This window comes from Lynx canadensis, chromosome D4, assembly GCF_007474595.2.
Source record: "Lynx canadensis isolate LIC74 chromosome D4, mLynCan4.pri.v2, whole genome shotgun sequence".
Classification (NCBI taxonomy): domain Eukaryota; kingdom Metazoa; phylum Chordata; class Mammalia; order Carnivora; family Felidae; genus Lynx; species Lynx canadensis.
In genome coordinates, this window is record NC_044315.2 from 66084405 (window position 1) to 66097785 (window position 13381).

Below are 13381 nucleotides of genomic sequence, written 5' to 3' on the forward strand. Positions count from 1 at the left end.
TAGAGACAGAGTAATAATTTAACAACTTTATTGTAAATGTTAATTTACATCAAGAAAATAGCATGGTAATAGTCCCAGAAAGAAAGTTTTCAGTACCACCACAGATAGGCTAGAGTTTTCCTTAAAGCACCTTTAATTTCCATTTTAGTTGAGTGCATCTGCATTCTAAAACTAGGTTTGGTACTTTCAAACTCTCTTGATAGTCTAATATTTAGAGCTATGTTGTTTCTAAAACATACTGTGAATATAAAATAGTGAATCATGAATTAGCTGTCTTAAGGGAAATTTACAAAACAAGTGTTATAAGCCTCTTGATAGAAGAAATGTCTAAAGGATTAAAACCAAAAAATTGAAAGGAAAGGTGACATGGTGTTTAGGTGCAGCCTATACTATTAACAGACAGGAATGCAAATAAAAGCTTTGTGATCTGGCTGTTGTCATGTTTTCTGCTTCCCGTTAAAGCAGAGCTCTCCGTAGTTATGTATATTCACCCTCTTCACTTCTTGTTCTTCCCTCAACTTGACCCTTGTCAGTCTACTGAAATGACTCTTCAGAAGGTCACCAAAGACCTTGTCTTACCAAAATCTATCTTTTTCTCTGCCTTTACCTTGCTCCTCTTCTCTGCAATGTTGGACGCAACTGACCACCTTCACCTTCCTGAAACACTGGATTCTGAGCTTCGATATATGGCATCATACTCAGGTTTTCCTCCTCACTGGCCAGTCCCTGTTCCTTTGCTGGCTTCTCTCTAAATATGGGAAGGATCTCAGAGCACAGGAATATTTTCTGTCTTCATTTTCTTTATAGGTCAGTCCCAAGGCTTAAATACCATACATGTGCTGTGCTGATGTTTCACACATTTTTACCTTCTTTCCCATCATTGTTCCTGAGCACCAGACTGAAATAGCAGCCATATTTTAACACAACCACCTGCTTAGTTTGGGTCACAAACCTTAATAGCTCTCTCTCCCTCAACCCCCCCATGGATCTTGTCAACAGTGCCTTTGGCTCTGTCAGTAAAAGAGATCCTGAACATTCCTATTCCTCCCATTATCGCTTTGCCTCCCTACTGTCCTTTCTCCCCATACAACCAGCTTTCTTTCTGAACAGCGATTAGATCAAACCATTACCTTGTTTAAAACTCTCCAGTGGCTTCTCATTGCACTAACAATAAAATCCAGATACCTTGCCATGGCCTGCTAGTCCCTATAGGTTCTGGTTTCTGCCCCTTCTACCAGTCCGGAGACATTGGAATTCTCTCCCTCCTTCCCCAACTTGCCAAGTTTTTTTCCACCTGGGGCCTTTGTCACCAGGTGTTCCTTCTTCCAGGAAGGTTCTCTCTGCCCACCTTCAAATGTTGGCTCCTGCTTATTTTATGAGATAGGAGCTTAAATGTCACTCTTCAGATGGCTGCCTCTCCATCATTATCTCATTGCCATGGCTTATTTTCTTCTTAGCACTTACTATGGTCTGAATTTATTGTATTTGTCTACATATCCATCGTGAAGGCGAATATAATTTCTCCACTGAAATTTTAGTTCATTAGAGCAGGAACTCTGTCTTCAACACTGCATCCCCAGAACCTAGAAAGGTATATGGTGCACAACAGAGTTTAATAAATATTTGTTAAATTACGATTCCAGACTAATTTTATGAGGGCAATCTTAATACACCACCTCACCAGAAAGAACTCTCTGCCATTTTGATAGTGGTCTAAACAAGTTATTTATCCACTGAGCCACAATTCCCCCATATATCAAATGGTATTGCTTACCCCATAGGGCAGACAGGTAATTGAGGATTACATTGTCTGACAACACAGTAAAACACTGGAAAAAGGTAGCTAATTTTCTTATACTTTTTCATATGTAATATATGCATTAACATTTTAAAGGTTCCGAGGTTTTTTTGAACCTTCAAGTGTTTAGGCTTTTCTCTATATAGAAGATTTCCCTCAAGACCCACGGGTAACTTACATTATCTAAGTTACTTGCCTTTTAGTTTTTCAGTAGTTTTCTTCTCTCCCTCAGTGGTCATTTTCCACAAAGAAACTGTTTTCTAGCATTTCACTTAAGTTGTGGTAATGTGAACATTAAGAGGGAAAGACAGAGCTGTGACGCAGAGGCTGAGTGGTCTAGAAGGCTCCGTCACAAACCGACCAAGACCCTCCTCTGCACACAGCCAGATGTGCACGTTAGCAAAGGACCGCTCACTACCCGTTGTCCCAGCCATTCTGAGGAGGTCCCACATAGGGCCATGACTCCACCGTGCAGCCTACCAGCGGGTGTTTGACAGACGTTCTTCACATTAGTGAGATAAGCAGACAACTTTTCTGAGATTTTGCTAGTGAGCTATTAAAACTATATCCATGTGTGTCATCAGAGCCTACATAACCTTGGCTTGTGATTGCACAGCACTTCTTACAGAAGGAAGGCACCTCTGATGTTCCTCTACTGTTTCCACTTTTCTGCACTCCCCCAGGCCACATGCCCAGGACAGTTGCCACGCTCTGTCCTTGTATTTTCAGTTGAATCCGCAAAGGACAACTGAAGGCAGCCATTGTAGCTTCTATACCAAATAAAGCAGTGAGACTTTTATTAAACAGGTTTAGCTACACAGTGTTTTCAGAGATCTCTATAGCTTCGAAATCATTAAGCTTTTATCTAAAAACCTCTTAAACTTAATATTTACTATCTTAACCAAATTATGAAAGTGCAAACACCCTTTATTTCCAAGTAGTCCCCTCAGTCCTCTTTCCAACAGGACATTTAGCCTGTTCTACTACAGGCTACTACATAGCTTTTCTACTACAGGCGGACATTTCTTACTCTCCTGATGGCTTTATAAGCATTAACAGTAGGTGGTGCTACAGATGCATGGAAATAAATTTGCATAGACCAGCAGAACTGCCACAGCTTTATTTCGTGACTCATTACAACATAGAAATATGTTTTTTTAATACTTCATATAAAGTTATTGACATACAAAATTTTTTTCTTTTTTTTTCCTTTTAATGAAAATGATTTAACTTAGAAATCTGTTGTGAAACTTTTGTCTAGTTTTGCAATTCTCAGATATTCCAGTGCAAAAATAGATCCCATTAGAGACAGCATAAAGTGCTCGGAATGAAGGGGCCAATGATAAAGAAAAAGCACAAAAAAAAACATAGCTTCATCCTAGGGTATAAGAAGAGAGAAAACTTAATCCTTATGGAAATATAAACATTCTATAAAAGGGATGCAACAATTTTGAAGAGAATTAGAGCCATCTTACTATAGTACTATATCATGACTAGTAAATTGTTATAAGGGTACAAATTAATACCTTTGTATCAAAGTGGTTCATTATTACATAGGACACATGGCTCTTTGGAAGAAAATTTACCTGATATATACAACCACGAGAAGAAAACAGACAAATCCCTTTCATCAATGATTACAGTGAATGAAGGATGTGCAACATATAATAGTCACAATGAACACACTTTCAGTACAGATTGAAATACAGTAGTTTGAGGTTTGGCTGTTTTTTAACAATGAACTGTGCTGGATGTTTAATTTATACAGGGCTTTGTTACTGTTTTCTTTTGTATTTTTCACATTCACAGTTGTTAATAAAGTTTCCAAGTTGTCCAAAAGAAGCAAAAGCAGCAATCTTTGAACACTTTTGAGAATTTTTGAACCTCACATACTTACATTTCCACAGGGAATATATAGAATCTTTACTTGAGTAGAGAATTGGTAAAAAATTTCTACTACGATTAGGTTTACAAAGGAAAATGTAAAATACTATCTGGATAGTCTAAAATGTAACCACAAAGTCAGTGTGTAACTGTAGATTGTTCTAGCTTCAGAAGAGATCTTTTTAAAATCTATATTGAAATTTTTTTTTTGTTTTTTCACAACAGTTCACAGTGTCTTTTGATTTTTTTTCAATGTGACCTTGAAGTCAGAGTAATTAAAGCCAAGAGCTAGCTATTCACTGATTTAATAGAGAATTAGAACATGATAATAGTGAACTGGGAAAACTAACAAAAGTTTGATTTTTAAAAATATTAAACAGTGAGAAAATAAATTATGAATATTAGAGATAGCACAAAATATAATCACCTCATCATGCCAATGGTTACTGGAACTAGGCCTTCATTACCTGTTTATCATTTTAGAAAATAATGACATTAATTTCTAAGTCATTTTCTTTTTCCAAACAAGTTATGTGATAACTTTCTATAAATTTTAAAAAATAATAGATTTGAAATAGATCTGAAATCTTAACACCTTTAGAGTTAATATTTAAATTTTAGAAAAAGAAGAAATCAGTAATAACATTGAAAGACAGCTTGAACTTCACCCAACAGTACTTCCCTCATATTTTTGTTGTCTTAAGGCAGATCACATTAGGCATTAGTGGAATAATATTTTTTAAAATGTTTACTGACTAAAAAAAAGACTGGGTCGGAAACGTCTGAAATATATTCCATGTGTGGGCATTTGCTGTTTTTATTTTTTTCATAACAGATTCAGGATTGAGGAGATGAAAATTTTGAGATTGTCAGAATGGGGTGTCTAAGATCTTCAAAGCCAATTATTTGAAGGTACTAAACGCCTTCAGCACAAGTTGCGTTACTCAAGTTTTGAAGCTAGTGATCATCTTTGTGAAAGTACTCATTATTTAGTCTTGAGACCCTTATGACAGTTAAACTTTTTTGGCTTTTGCACTGTTGCTATTTAAAAAAAAAAAACAAAAAAACAAAAAAACTGCCCAGTATTCCTTCACTGGGCTCCCACAACAACAAAACAACCTATTATTTGTAAACCTGTTAGCTGAATAACATGGCACAGGGATTATCTACTGAGATTTAATTTCTCCCCACCCAATCCATACATACATACATACTCAATTCAGCTATAATATACACTCAAAAAATACTTAATAAACTGAGATTAAGAGTATTTTAAATGATGACCTTAAACTCAAATATAGTATTGTCATGAGATCTTGACCATCACCTTATTTTCTAGTCACTAGGCACTAGTCAGAGGATACACCTGCAGGCTTCCATAAGAAATAGTGAAGCAGTGAGGCCATATTCCTCTATGCCACGGGTTCTACAAAGAGGCCATTCCAAGGATTCACAAGTCACTGACAGAATTAAAAATTTCAAATAATGTTAAAAGTACAAAGATTTTTGTCAAAATACAATTCCATCTTTTCATATTCTAGATTAATTTAAAAAGCCAGAAATAATACTACACTTCTGTCAAACAGGAAGATCTTGAGATGCAATGTACCGTGTTAACAGACAACCAGGACAAATGGACACAGGCCTCCCTAGGTTTGAACACGCCATCTCTTTACTCCCATGACCTGGCCTCAGCAGCTTGCAGCCTCAACAATTTGGCTGCTCTTGGCTTCTTTCCAGGATCTTAGTTTCTTTAAAAAGTCCCAGAAAAATGACCCCCGGAGACCCATGGCTCCAAGCAAGGGACAACATAAGAATGGAACTAAGTCTCACCTGTCTTGAGCCACCCACAACTTGCATGTTACCGCCACCACAGCAGCTCATCAAAGAGGGAATCAATGCAGGCCTTTCCCACACATGGCACCATTTTGTCACCTGATTACGATGCTGATAGACTCTGAAGCAGAGCAGCTCTCGCAAAAGGGTGCATGACACACCATGGTCCTTCAGGCTTTCTGCGCAACTTGGCACTAGTAACTCTGGCACACTCATTGCCAGCAATGGATGTGTCACCGGGAAACCAGTCTCCTGGCATGGCACGGCTTAATGAATGAAGATGTACATGCCTTTTGATTTTGATAAATAATCACTGGCCATGATTACTTGATGAATTATTGTTGCAACCCCAGTGAGAATACAAAGGAACAAAAAAAAGTGATTTCAAACCCATATGTCCACTGGGTTCCATACTAGAGTTTCACATAGGTAATAAGGTAATAAACTAAATTCAAGTCTTTTTCACTTGAGAGCCATAAAAGACATAGGCTACAAAGGCACTGCCCCTGTAATGGAATTTTGTTTTCATTGCATTGAATTGCATTGCATTGAAGATAGTATCAGTACAGTATCCAGTTTACTTCTTCCCACAAAAACGTCCAGCTCTTTCTTTTGGAACACTTCACATGGTGCAAAGGGAGAGCTAGTTCCTCCTTTCTTTCAGTCACTCTGCATGAACAGTATTCTTCATACATAACTTTCTTTCACTTTCTCATCCTGGAGAAAAGATGTGAGAACTGCAACATCCACTACTGTCTGGTTTTTGTGTAATGACAAGTCCTTTAAGTGGTCATCATCACTTTGGTCCTTGGCGAAGTTTACAAATACCTGTCAAAAGAAAGATGGACCTTTATAAATACCTCTCTACTTGTTCTTTTTTTTTTCAAGTTGTATTTTCACCATGTGGAAAGTAGGGTAGGAGAATACAAGATTGCATAAATAGATTAACAAGAAAACTATGTGAGGGAGAGGGGAAACTTGAAAAAAAGGATCAAACACTTAAAAATTAAACTTTTCTATTGCCCCTCAAATTACCAACTGTTCAATCATCTATTTTGACTCTTATAAGCCAGATTAAAAAGGAAAGAGAGACAAAAACTAACATTTACTAAATAGGTACTAAGTGCCAGAATCTGGTACCTGAGGTTACCTAACCTAAATATGTATTCATTCAATATTTATTCACCCGTTTATTCATTTATTCATTATTTACGAGAGAGAAGAGAAGGAGCAGAGATAGAATCTTTTTTTTTTTAATTTTTTTTTTTAACGTTTATTTTTTTTTATTTTTGGGACAGAGAGAGACAGAGCATGAACGGGGGAGGGGCAGAGACAGAGGGAGACACAGAATCGGAAACAGGCTCCAGGCTCTGAGCCATCAGCCCGGAGCCTGACGCGGGGCTCGAACTCATGGACCGCGAGATCGTGACCCGGCAGAAGTCGGACGCTTAATGGACTGCGCCACCCAGGCGCCCCTAGAGAGAGAGAATCTTAAGTAGGCTCCAGGCCCAGTGCAGAGCCCAACATGGGGCTCGATCTCACAACCAAGAGATCATGACCTGACCCAAGATGAGCCACCAAGGAGCCCCTGATGTTATCTAATTTAAATGGGATAAGGCACCTGGCAAAAGGCCTGGCCTATGGTAGGGACTCAAAAAATGGTAGTTATTGCGATTATTCTTACTATGCTCACAATAACCCTCTAAAGTAGAATCATCTCCCTTTTCACATTCAGAGCAGTTAGTAAATAGCATAGCTAGTAGATCAGAAATTCAAGCTCAGATGGTCAAAGCTGCTCTAGGACCCATAATGGGAGTAGGGGACAGGGATTGGGAATCCTTACCCTCAAAAGTCAGTCTATTTTTGACATTCAAAGCTTACTTGGTCAAGTGTTGTCTGAGAAACAGAGTAGTCTTCTATGTGGAGTCGCTTTTTGCTCTGGGAAAGGATGCTGAATATCCTAGCCAGGGAAGATAATGAGGATGGAAGCTGGTATTGGAGCATGTTCCGGTGCTTCTCTTTGAGAACACTTCCTGGAAAGGCAAGTCCAAAGAACTCCTGGACAGGCTTCAGATCAGGGTTGGACCCTGCTATTCGTACAACTATTGTATAACCATCTCCAAACCTGAAAGCAGAAAAAAAAAAAAAAAAAAAAAAACAACCAAATGGAAGATCCTCAGGAAACCTCTCATAAGAACATTTAACCCTGCCCACCTGGTGCCATGAGAAAGGAAGATCCACAACAGACCCAGAAATAAGTACCTGAGAGAAGGAACTAGTTACCATTTATTGACTACCTATTCTGGTGCCATGCTGAGTGCCTTAGACACATGATTTCATTGAATCCTCACCTGGACATATGAAATCTGGCAGATGCTACAGAGAAACTGAAGCCCAGGGGGTTAGTCACTTTCCCCTGGTACAGAGCTCCTAAGTGCTAGGGCCCAGGATGTGGACTCATTTGTGTTGGACTCCAAAGCCTATGCTCTAACCATCCCGACATGTGTAAAATTTCCCATTTCATGTGCTTTGCAAGGCCAGAAGGTAGATATTCCTAGGATACAGGCTCTCAGGAAGGTGAAGGAATTTGTGCAAGAGCACACACCAGTGAAAGGTAAAGACAGAATTTGAATGCAGCGCTGTTGGACCTCAAAGCCCTCATTTTTTCCACTAAACCATTTTGTTCCATTTATTTCCCTTTATTTTAGAGCCACCACGTATATGCTCACAAAAAGAATGCAAGCTTTCTCAGTAGGTATCATCCCAAGGAAATGGTCTTTGTTACCTATTTTTCAGATGCTGTACACTGCCAAGACACCGGAACCTCCCATTCACCATAATTGCCATCCTAGTGCACAGCGCTTCACATTCTTCCATACTGTGGGAACACAGAGATTTTTGTTTTAGAAAGATGCTCCTCTAACCATCAGGACATCATAGGACCTCAGGAATTTGAAAGAAATAGATTCCCAGAGTCCTAGGGCATAATTGCATCCTGTTCCAAATACATGAAGATGTAGCAATAACACAGTTTACTGCCGCACTGTTTACCCTTGTAAAAAAAAAAAAAAAATGCAAACAGTCCAAATGTCTACAAAAAGAGGAATAGTTAAATAAATTTTTTTTAGGGCATATCTTATTGGAATACTGTCAACTCATAGCTATGAGAAAGGATGACACATCTAAATGTACTGACTTGAAATAATGTTTACAAAATATTAAGTGAAAAAGAACAGTATCTATCTGGTATCTAAGAACCCCAAGCTTGCATTTTTGCTTGTAAAAATACACACACACACACACACACACACACACACACACACACACACGTGTGTAGAAATTTGCAAAAGAAAACTGCAAAGATATGTAGCCTAATGATAGTTATCTCCTAGTGAGGCAATTTCAGGTAATTTTCACTGTTTTTCTCTTTGCCTTTCTGTATTTTCTAATTTTTATACAATGATCAAATCCACTATTTAGAAAATTTTTAAATTACACAACACAGATGCCAAGCCAAGTCTTCACTACTGACCTATGAGATGTAAGCACTACTGATCTCCCTTCCTTGACAATACTTAAGGCACAATTCCATAGGAATCTCCGGGCTTTGGGATCCATGCCTGTGGTAGGTTCATCCTGTGATCAGAATAAAATAAGTCCTATTATTTGTGGAAAACACATCAAAGGTAGATTTAAGTGCAGAAGCATCTTTGAAATTAGATGAATGGGAAGTTAAAATTTAGGCTATTTCTTGATGGACCAAAGAACCAGACCTTATATACCAGAATAAACTGCATACTTTTTGTAACCAGTTTATTCTTATAAATGTGTCATTGAATTTTTTAATAAAATTAAATTTCTCCAAATGAGTAGACAGGGAAAGGAAAAACCTATTTAGTTTCAATCATCTTTTCATGACTGGCAAGTATACACTAAACTTCTTTTTTGTCTGAAATTTCTATTCAAGTCTGTATTAGGTTTGGGTAAAATTACTTTACTTCTTTTTTTATTCTAACTCACTCCAGCTTAGCCTGTTATATTATATTTGCTAGTCTTAGAGAAACAGACTACAGATCCAAATAGTCTGGATAACATTAAAGCCTTAACCCAAGGGTTCCTCCTGTAATAACTTCAATGCAGAAGAAAAAGGGCCATGGGCCACTGTCCAGTCTAATCTTCTGTTTTCATCTATCTGTATGTAAGGACTATGACCCAGATGCCACCTTGGGGATCTTGAAACCATAATTTCCATCTATAGGGGATGAACACATAGATGATAAGAATGTTCTGGAGAAAGGTCAGATCACATATCCAAGACTCAGTCACACCTGTCGGGGTTCTCCACAGCAGAGAAATAAGGTCTCTGGAGCATCTCTCTTTTGGAGCATGTGAGGGCATAGCAAAACCACCCCAGTGTGTATCAAAAAAACTTCCCTCTGGTTTTCTAAGGCTTCTTTGCTGTTCCTGGTTGGAAGAAGAATGGCTTGCCATTAGCCACGCCAGTCAGGCAATATCCCTGGATATACAGGACTTTAGAAAAAGTGATGTTCTCCATTCAGGCCAAAATAGTTTTCCATTCACAGCCCTACTCACCAGAAACACTACAGGAGGCCCGCCAATCAAAGCCATGGCTGTTGAGAGCTTCCGTTTGTTGCCTCCACTATAGTTACCAGCATATTTTTCTCCATACTTCACGAGGCCCAGTTTTCGAATTGCCCATTCACCAACCTAGAGTAATGAAAAGCACTTTGACTTTTGTCTGCTTTGTTAATTTTATCATGCTTTCTTATACTTATATATGTCATGTTTCTTTACTGAGTAAAGACTAGGAAAATTCTTTTCACTGAGTAGATTCTGTAATCATGACCTAGCAAGTGCCAAGGAGCCCAAAAGCAGGGGGAAGGGATCTGTGTGGGTGGGAACAGCACTTCCTCTCTGCCCTCCAGCATGCGTCTGCCACTCACTCTTGCCCCACCATCACCATGGATTCCCACCCTGCAAGTAGGGGTCAAGAGCCAGCATTTCACATTGCTGCATCCATGAGTAAGAAGAGCCTAAAGCCAATGGTCATTTGTGAAAGTCAAAGCCATAAGGTCTACTGTCAGCATGCCAAAGAGGACAGGCTGGCTTTCTGGCGCTCACGGTACCTTCCCAACTTCTTTCTCTGGGACTCCTCTCAAGAGGGCAAAGAACTCCACGTGCTCTCTTCCAGTCAGTAACTCTGTGATGGCATCAAACTGAGGGCAATAGCCCATGTTCTGATGCACTTCGTGGATGTTTGATAAGATACTGCAAAGAAAAAAACTGGTCAGGTTTTAAGCATCTAGAGATATTCTGATTAGATAATCTTGCCTAATGTTCCTATAAAGTATGCTCGTACATGACAAAAATAACCAGAGAGCACACTAGCTTTGAGGAACAACCTTTCCGCCCCAAGGATGCCAGCCCCCACTGGCAATCAGGGTTCCTGCCTCTGTCCTGCCCACTTGCACCTGGCTCTCTCAACACCTCAATCTGCAAGCTCAGTCCCATTTCAAGATCCCCACGTCCATTCCAAATGCAGTGCTATCTTTACCAACAACCTCACTCACACGATCCCAGGACCTCAGCACTAAGTCTCGACCCCAGACTGACTTCTGTGTCCCAGTCATATGTATGAAGTACTTTGTTACTCCAAAGTCTCCTTCATGGCCATTCAGACCCAGAGGAGGCCCAGCAACTCTGGGTGTGACCTCTCTCCTTCTGCTTTCTGCTGCTCATACATTGACTCGGCCACAATATGGTCCAGGCCCCCTGGTTCCACTATTTACCCAGAAAGGCACCCTTCTAGTTTTTAAGGGTTTTGTTTTTGGGGTCTTTTGTTGTTGTTATTGTTGTTGTTTTATCACAGGCTCTCTGAAAATCTGGTGACAAAAAAAATATGTACCTATAGACATAACTTTACATTTATTGGTGGAAGCAGCTTTTGGGCCCCATGAAGCCAAGCTCAGGTTAAGAATCCCTGATGTGGGAGAAGCTCAGGCCCCATCCAGTCTGATGGCCGCACATCAGCCACGTCTGGATAGTGTCTGCCTTTGGTCTTTCAGCAGTATTCATTTCTCTTTGCAGATCTGTTTAATACTCCTAGGGCCAGCTTTTTCCAGAATTATGACTGAGGTGTCCACAGACATGAGGCCTGGCCCTCACAGCAGCACTACCTAAGCCAGTTCTTACAACCAGTCACTGTGACAAACCTTAATTTGGGCCAGTTATTGCTGCCATTGCTTTATGTCCAAGGAGTCTGGTACTAGGAACAAGCCTGGGGAAGCAGGTGTGCAGCCTTAGGCCTGCTATTTCAGAATTTCTGTTCTCTTAAACCTCCTTTACTCTGCTACTAAAAATGTTAATGAGACAGAAGAGGGGACCCATGAGTACATTAAGTCCCTTGCTCCTTTCAATTTTATGGGCTAGTAGCCCCCTATCCATTATTTCCAAATTGTGAGTTATCATCCATTAGTGGGCTACAAAATAAATTTAGTGGGTCATGATCAGTTTTTTTTAAAAGATATGCCTATTTATGTGTTTTTGTGTATTTATTAGGTTGAGAGGTAACTGTATTTGCTACTTTGAATCATAGTCAGAAAAGTTCAAACGCATCTCTCCATATAAAAAGCCCAGAGGAGCCCCACATATTTAGAATATTCAGGGTAACATTGCCTAATTGGTCTCTGAAGTGGAGATGTACCCCTTAAAGATCACTTAGTCACCTGTGCATTCTGAGAGAATGGCTTAATGTGGCCTCAATAATTGATACACTCTTTAGGGAGGACAATTTAGCAAGTACACACCCTTTCACCTAGTAGGAATTTTGCCTGAGGAATTGCAAGAGGACTACAAGGACATATTTACATAGTGAAAAACAGAAACCAAGTGTCCAGCAATAAGGAATTGATTAAATAAACTACAGGTAAACGTATAGAGGAGCATTTTATGTAATAATGTAAAGTCTACATCATAGAATATGTAACCCATTGGGAAATATTCATACTACCCTCATTAACAGTAAACTAATTTAAAAAAAAATTTTTTTAACGTTTTATTTCTTTTTGAGACAGAGAGAGACAGAGCATGAATGGGGGAGGGGCAGAGACAGAGGGAGACACAGAATCGGAAGCAGGCTCCAGGCTCTGAGCAATCAGCCCAGAGCCCGACGCGGGGCTCGAACTCACGGACCGCGAGATCGTGACCTGAGCTGAAGTCGGACGCTTAACCAACTGAGCCACCCAGGCGCCCCAACAGTGAACTAATTTTAAAAAACCTAGATACAGTATCATGTCAATTTTATAATACACTTATATGTGTATATAACACAGATTTGGGCTGATGGGAATGTTCTAAAACTAGATTGTGGTGATCTGTGCACAACCTTGCAAACTGACTAGAAATCATTTAATTGTACTCTTAGGAAAAGCAAACTACATGGTATATAAATTATACCTGAATAAAGCTGTTTAAAAAAAAAAAACAGATGGGGACTGGAAAAAAAATGTAAATAGTGGTTATCTCTAGGTAGTGGGATTATTGATGATTTTTATCTTTTTCTTTATACTTCACTGTATTTCAACATTTTTATAAACTACATAGTACTGTTATAATCCCCAAAAATCAAAATATATTTATTTAAATAAAGTAAAAAAAGTTTTTGTGGCAAAATACACTCTATGTCTTTTCTTACCTATTTTTGTTAAGGAAAGCATCTCCTCTGGTAACCGTGGTATCTCCAGTTAACATCTTGAAAGTTGATGATTTCCCAGCCCCATTAACTCCCAGAAGTCCAAAGCACTGAAACATATTGGGTAAGCCATATAAGCAAAATACTGAAAA

General features: G+C 39.1%; 1 protein-coding gene across 5 annotated transcripts in view; it reads right to left on the minus strand.

The window, feature by feature from the left end:
* Positions 1-11: 11 nt before the first annotated feature.
* ABCA1 (ATP binding cassette subfamily A member 1) overlaps positions 12-13381 on the minus strand; it is a 136390-nt gene continuing 123020 nt past the window's right edge. For 4 of the 5 annotated variants that reach the window (XM_030294117.1, XM_030294114.1, XM_030294116.1 and 1 more), the window contains 7 exons: positions 13233-13339; positions 10666-10807; positions 10112-10246; positions 9051-9154; positions 8304-8396; positions 7400-7643; positions 2888-6346 (listed from right to left, as the gene is read on the minus strand). In XM_030294117.1, the coding sequence (XP_030149977.1) occupies positions 6206-6346; positions 7400-7643; positions 8304-8396; positions 9051-9154; positions 10112-10246; positions 10666-10807; positions 13233-13339 (966 nt within the window). In that variant the 3' untranslated portion in view covers positions 2888-6205. Of the gene's footprint in view, positions 1584-2887; positions 6347-7399; positions 7644-8303; positions 8397-9050; positions 9155-10111; positions 10247-10665; positions 10808-13232; positions 13340-13381 lie in introns of those variants that run through there. The other variant, XR_003964313.2, reaches the window with a different exon arrangement.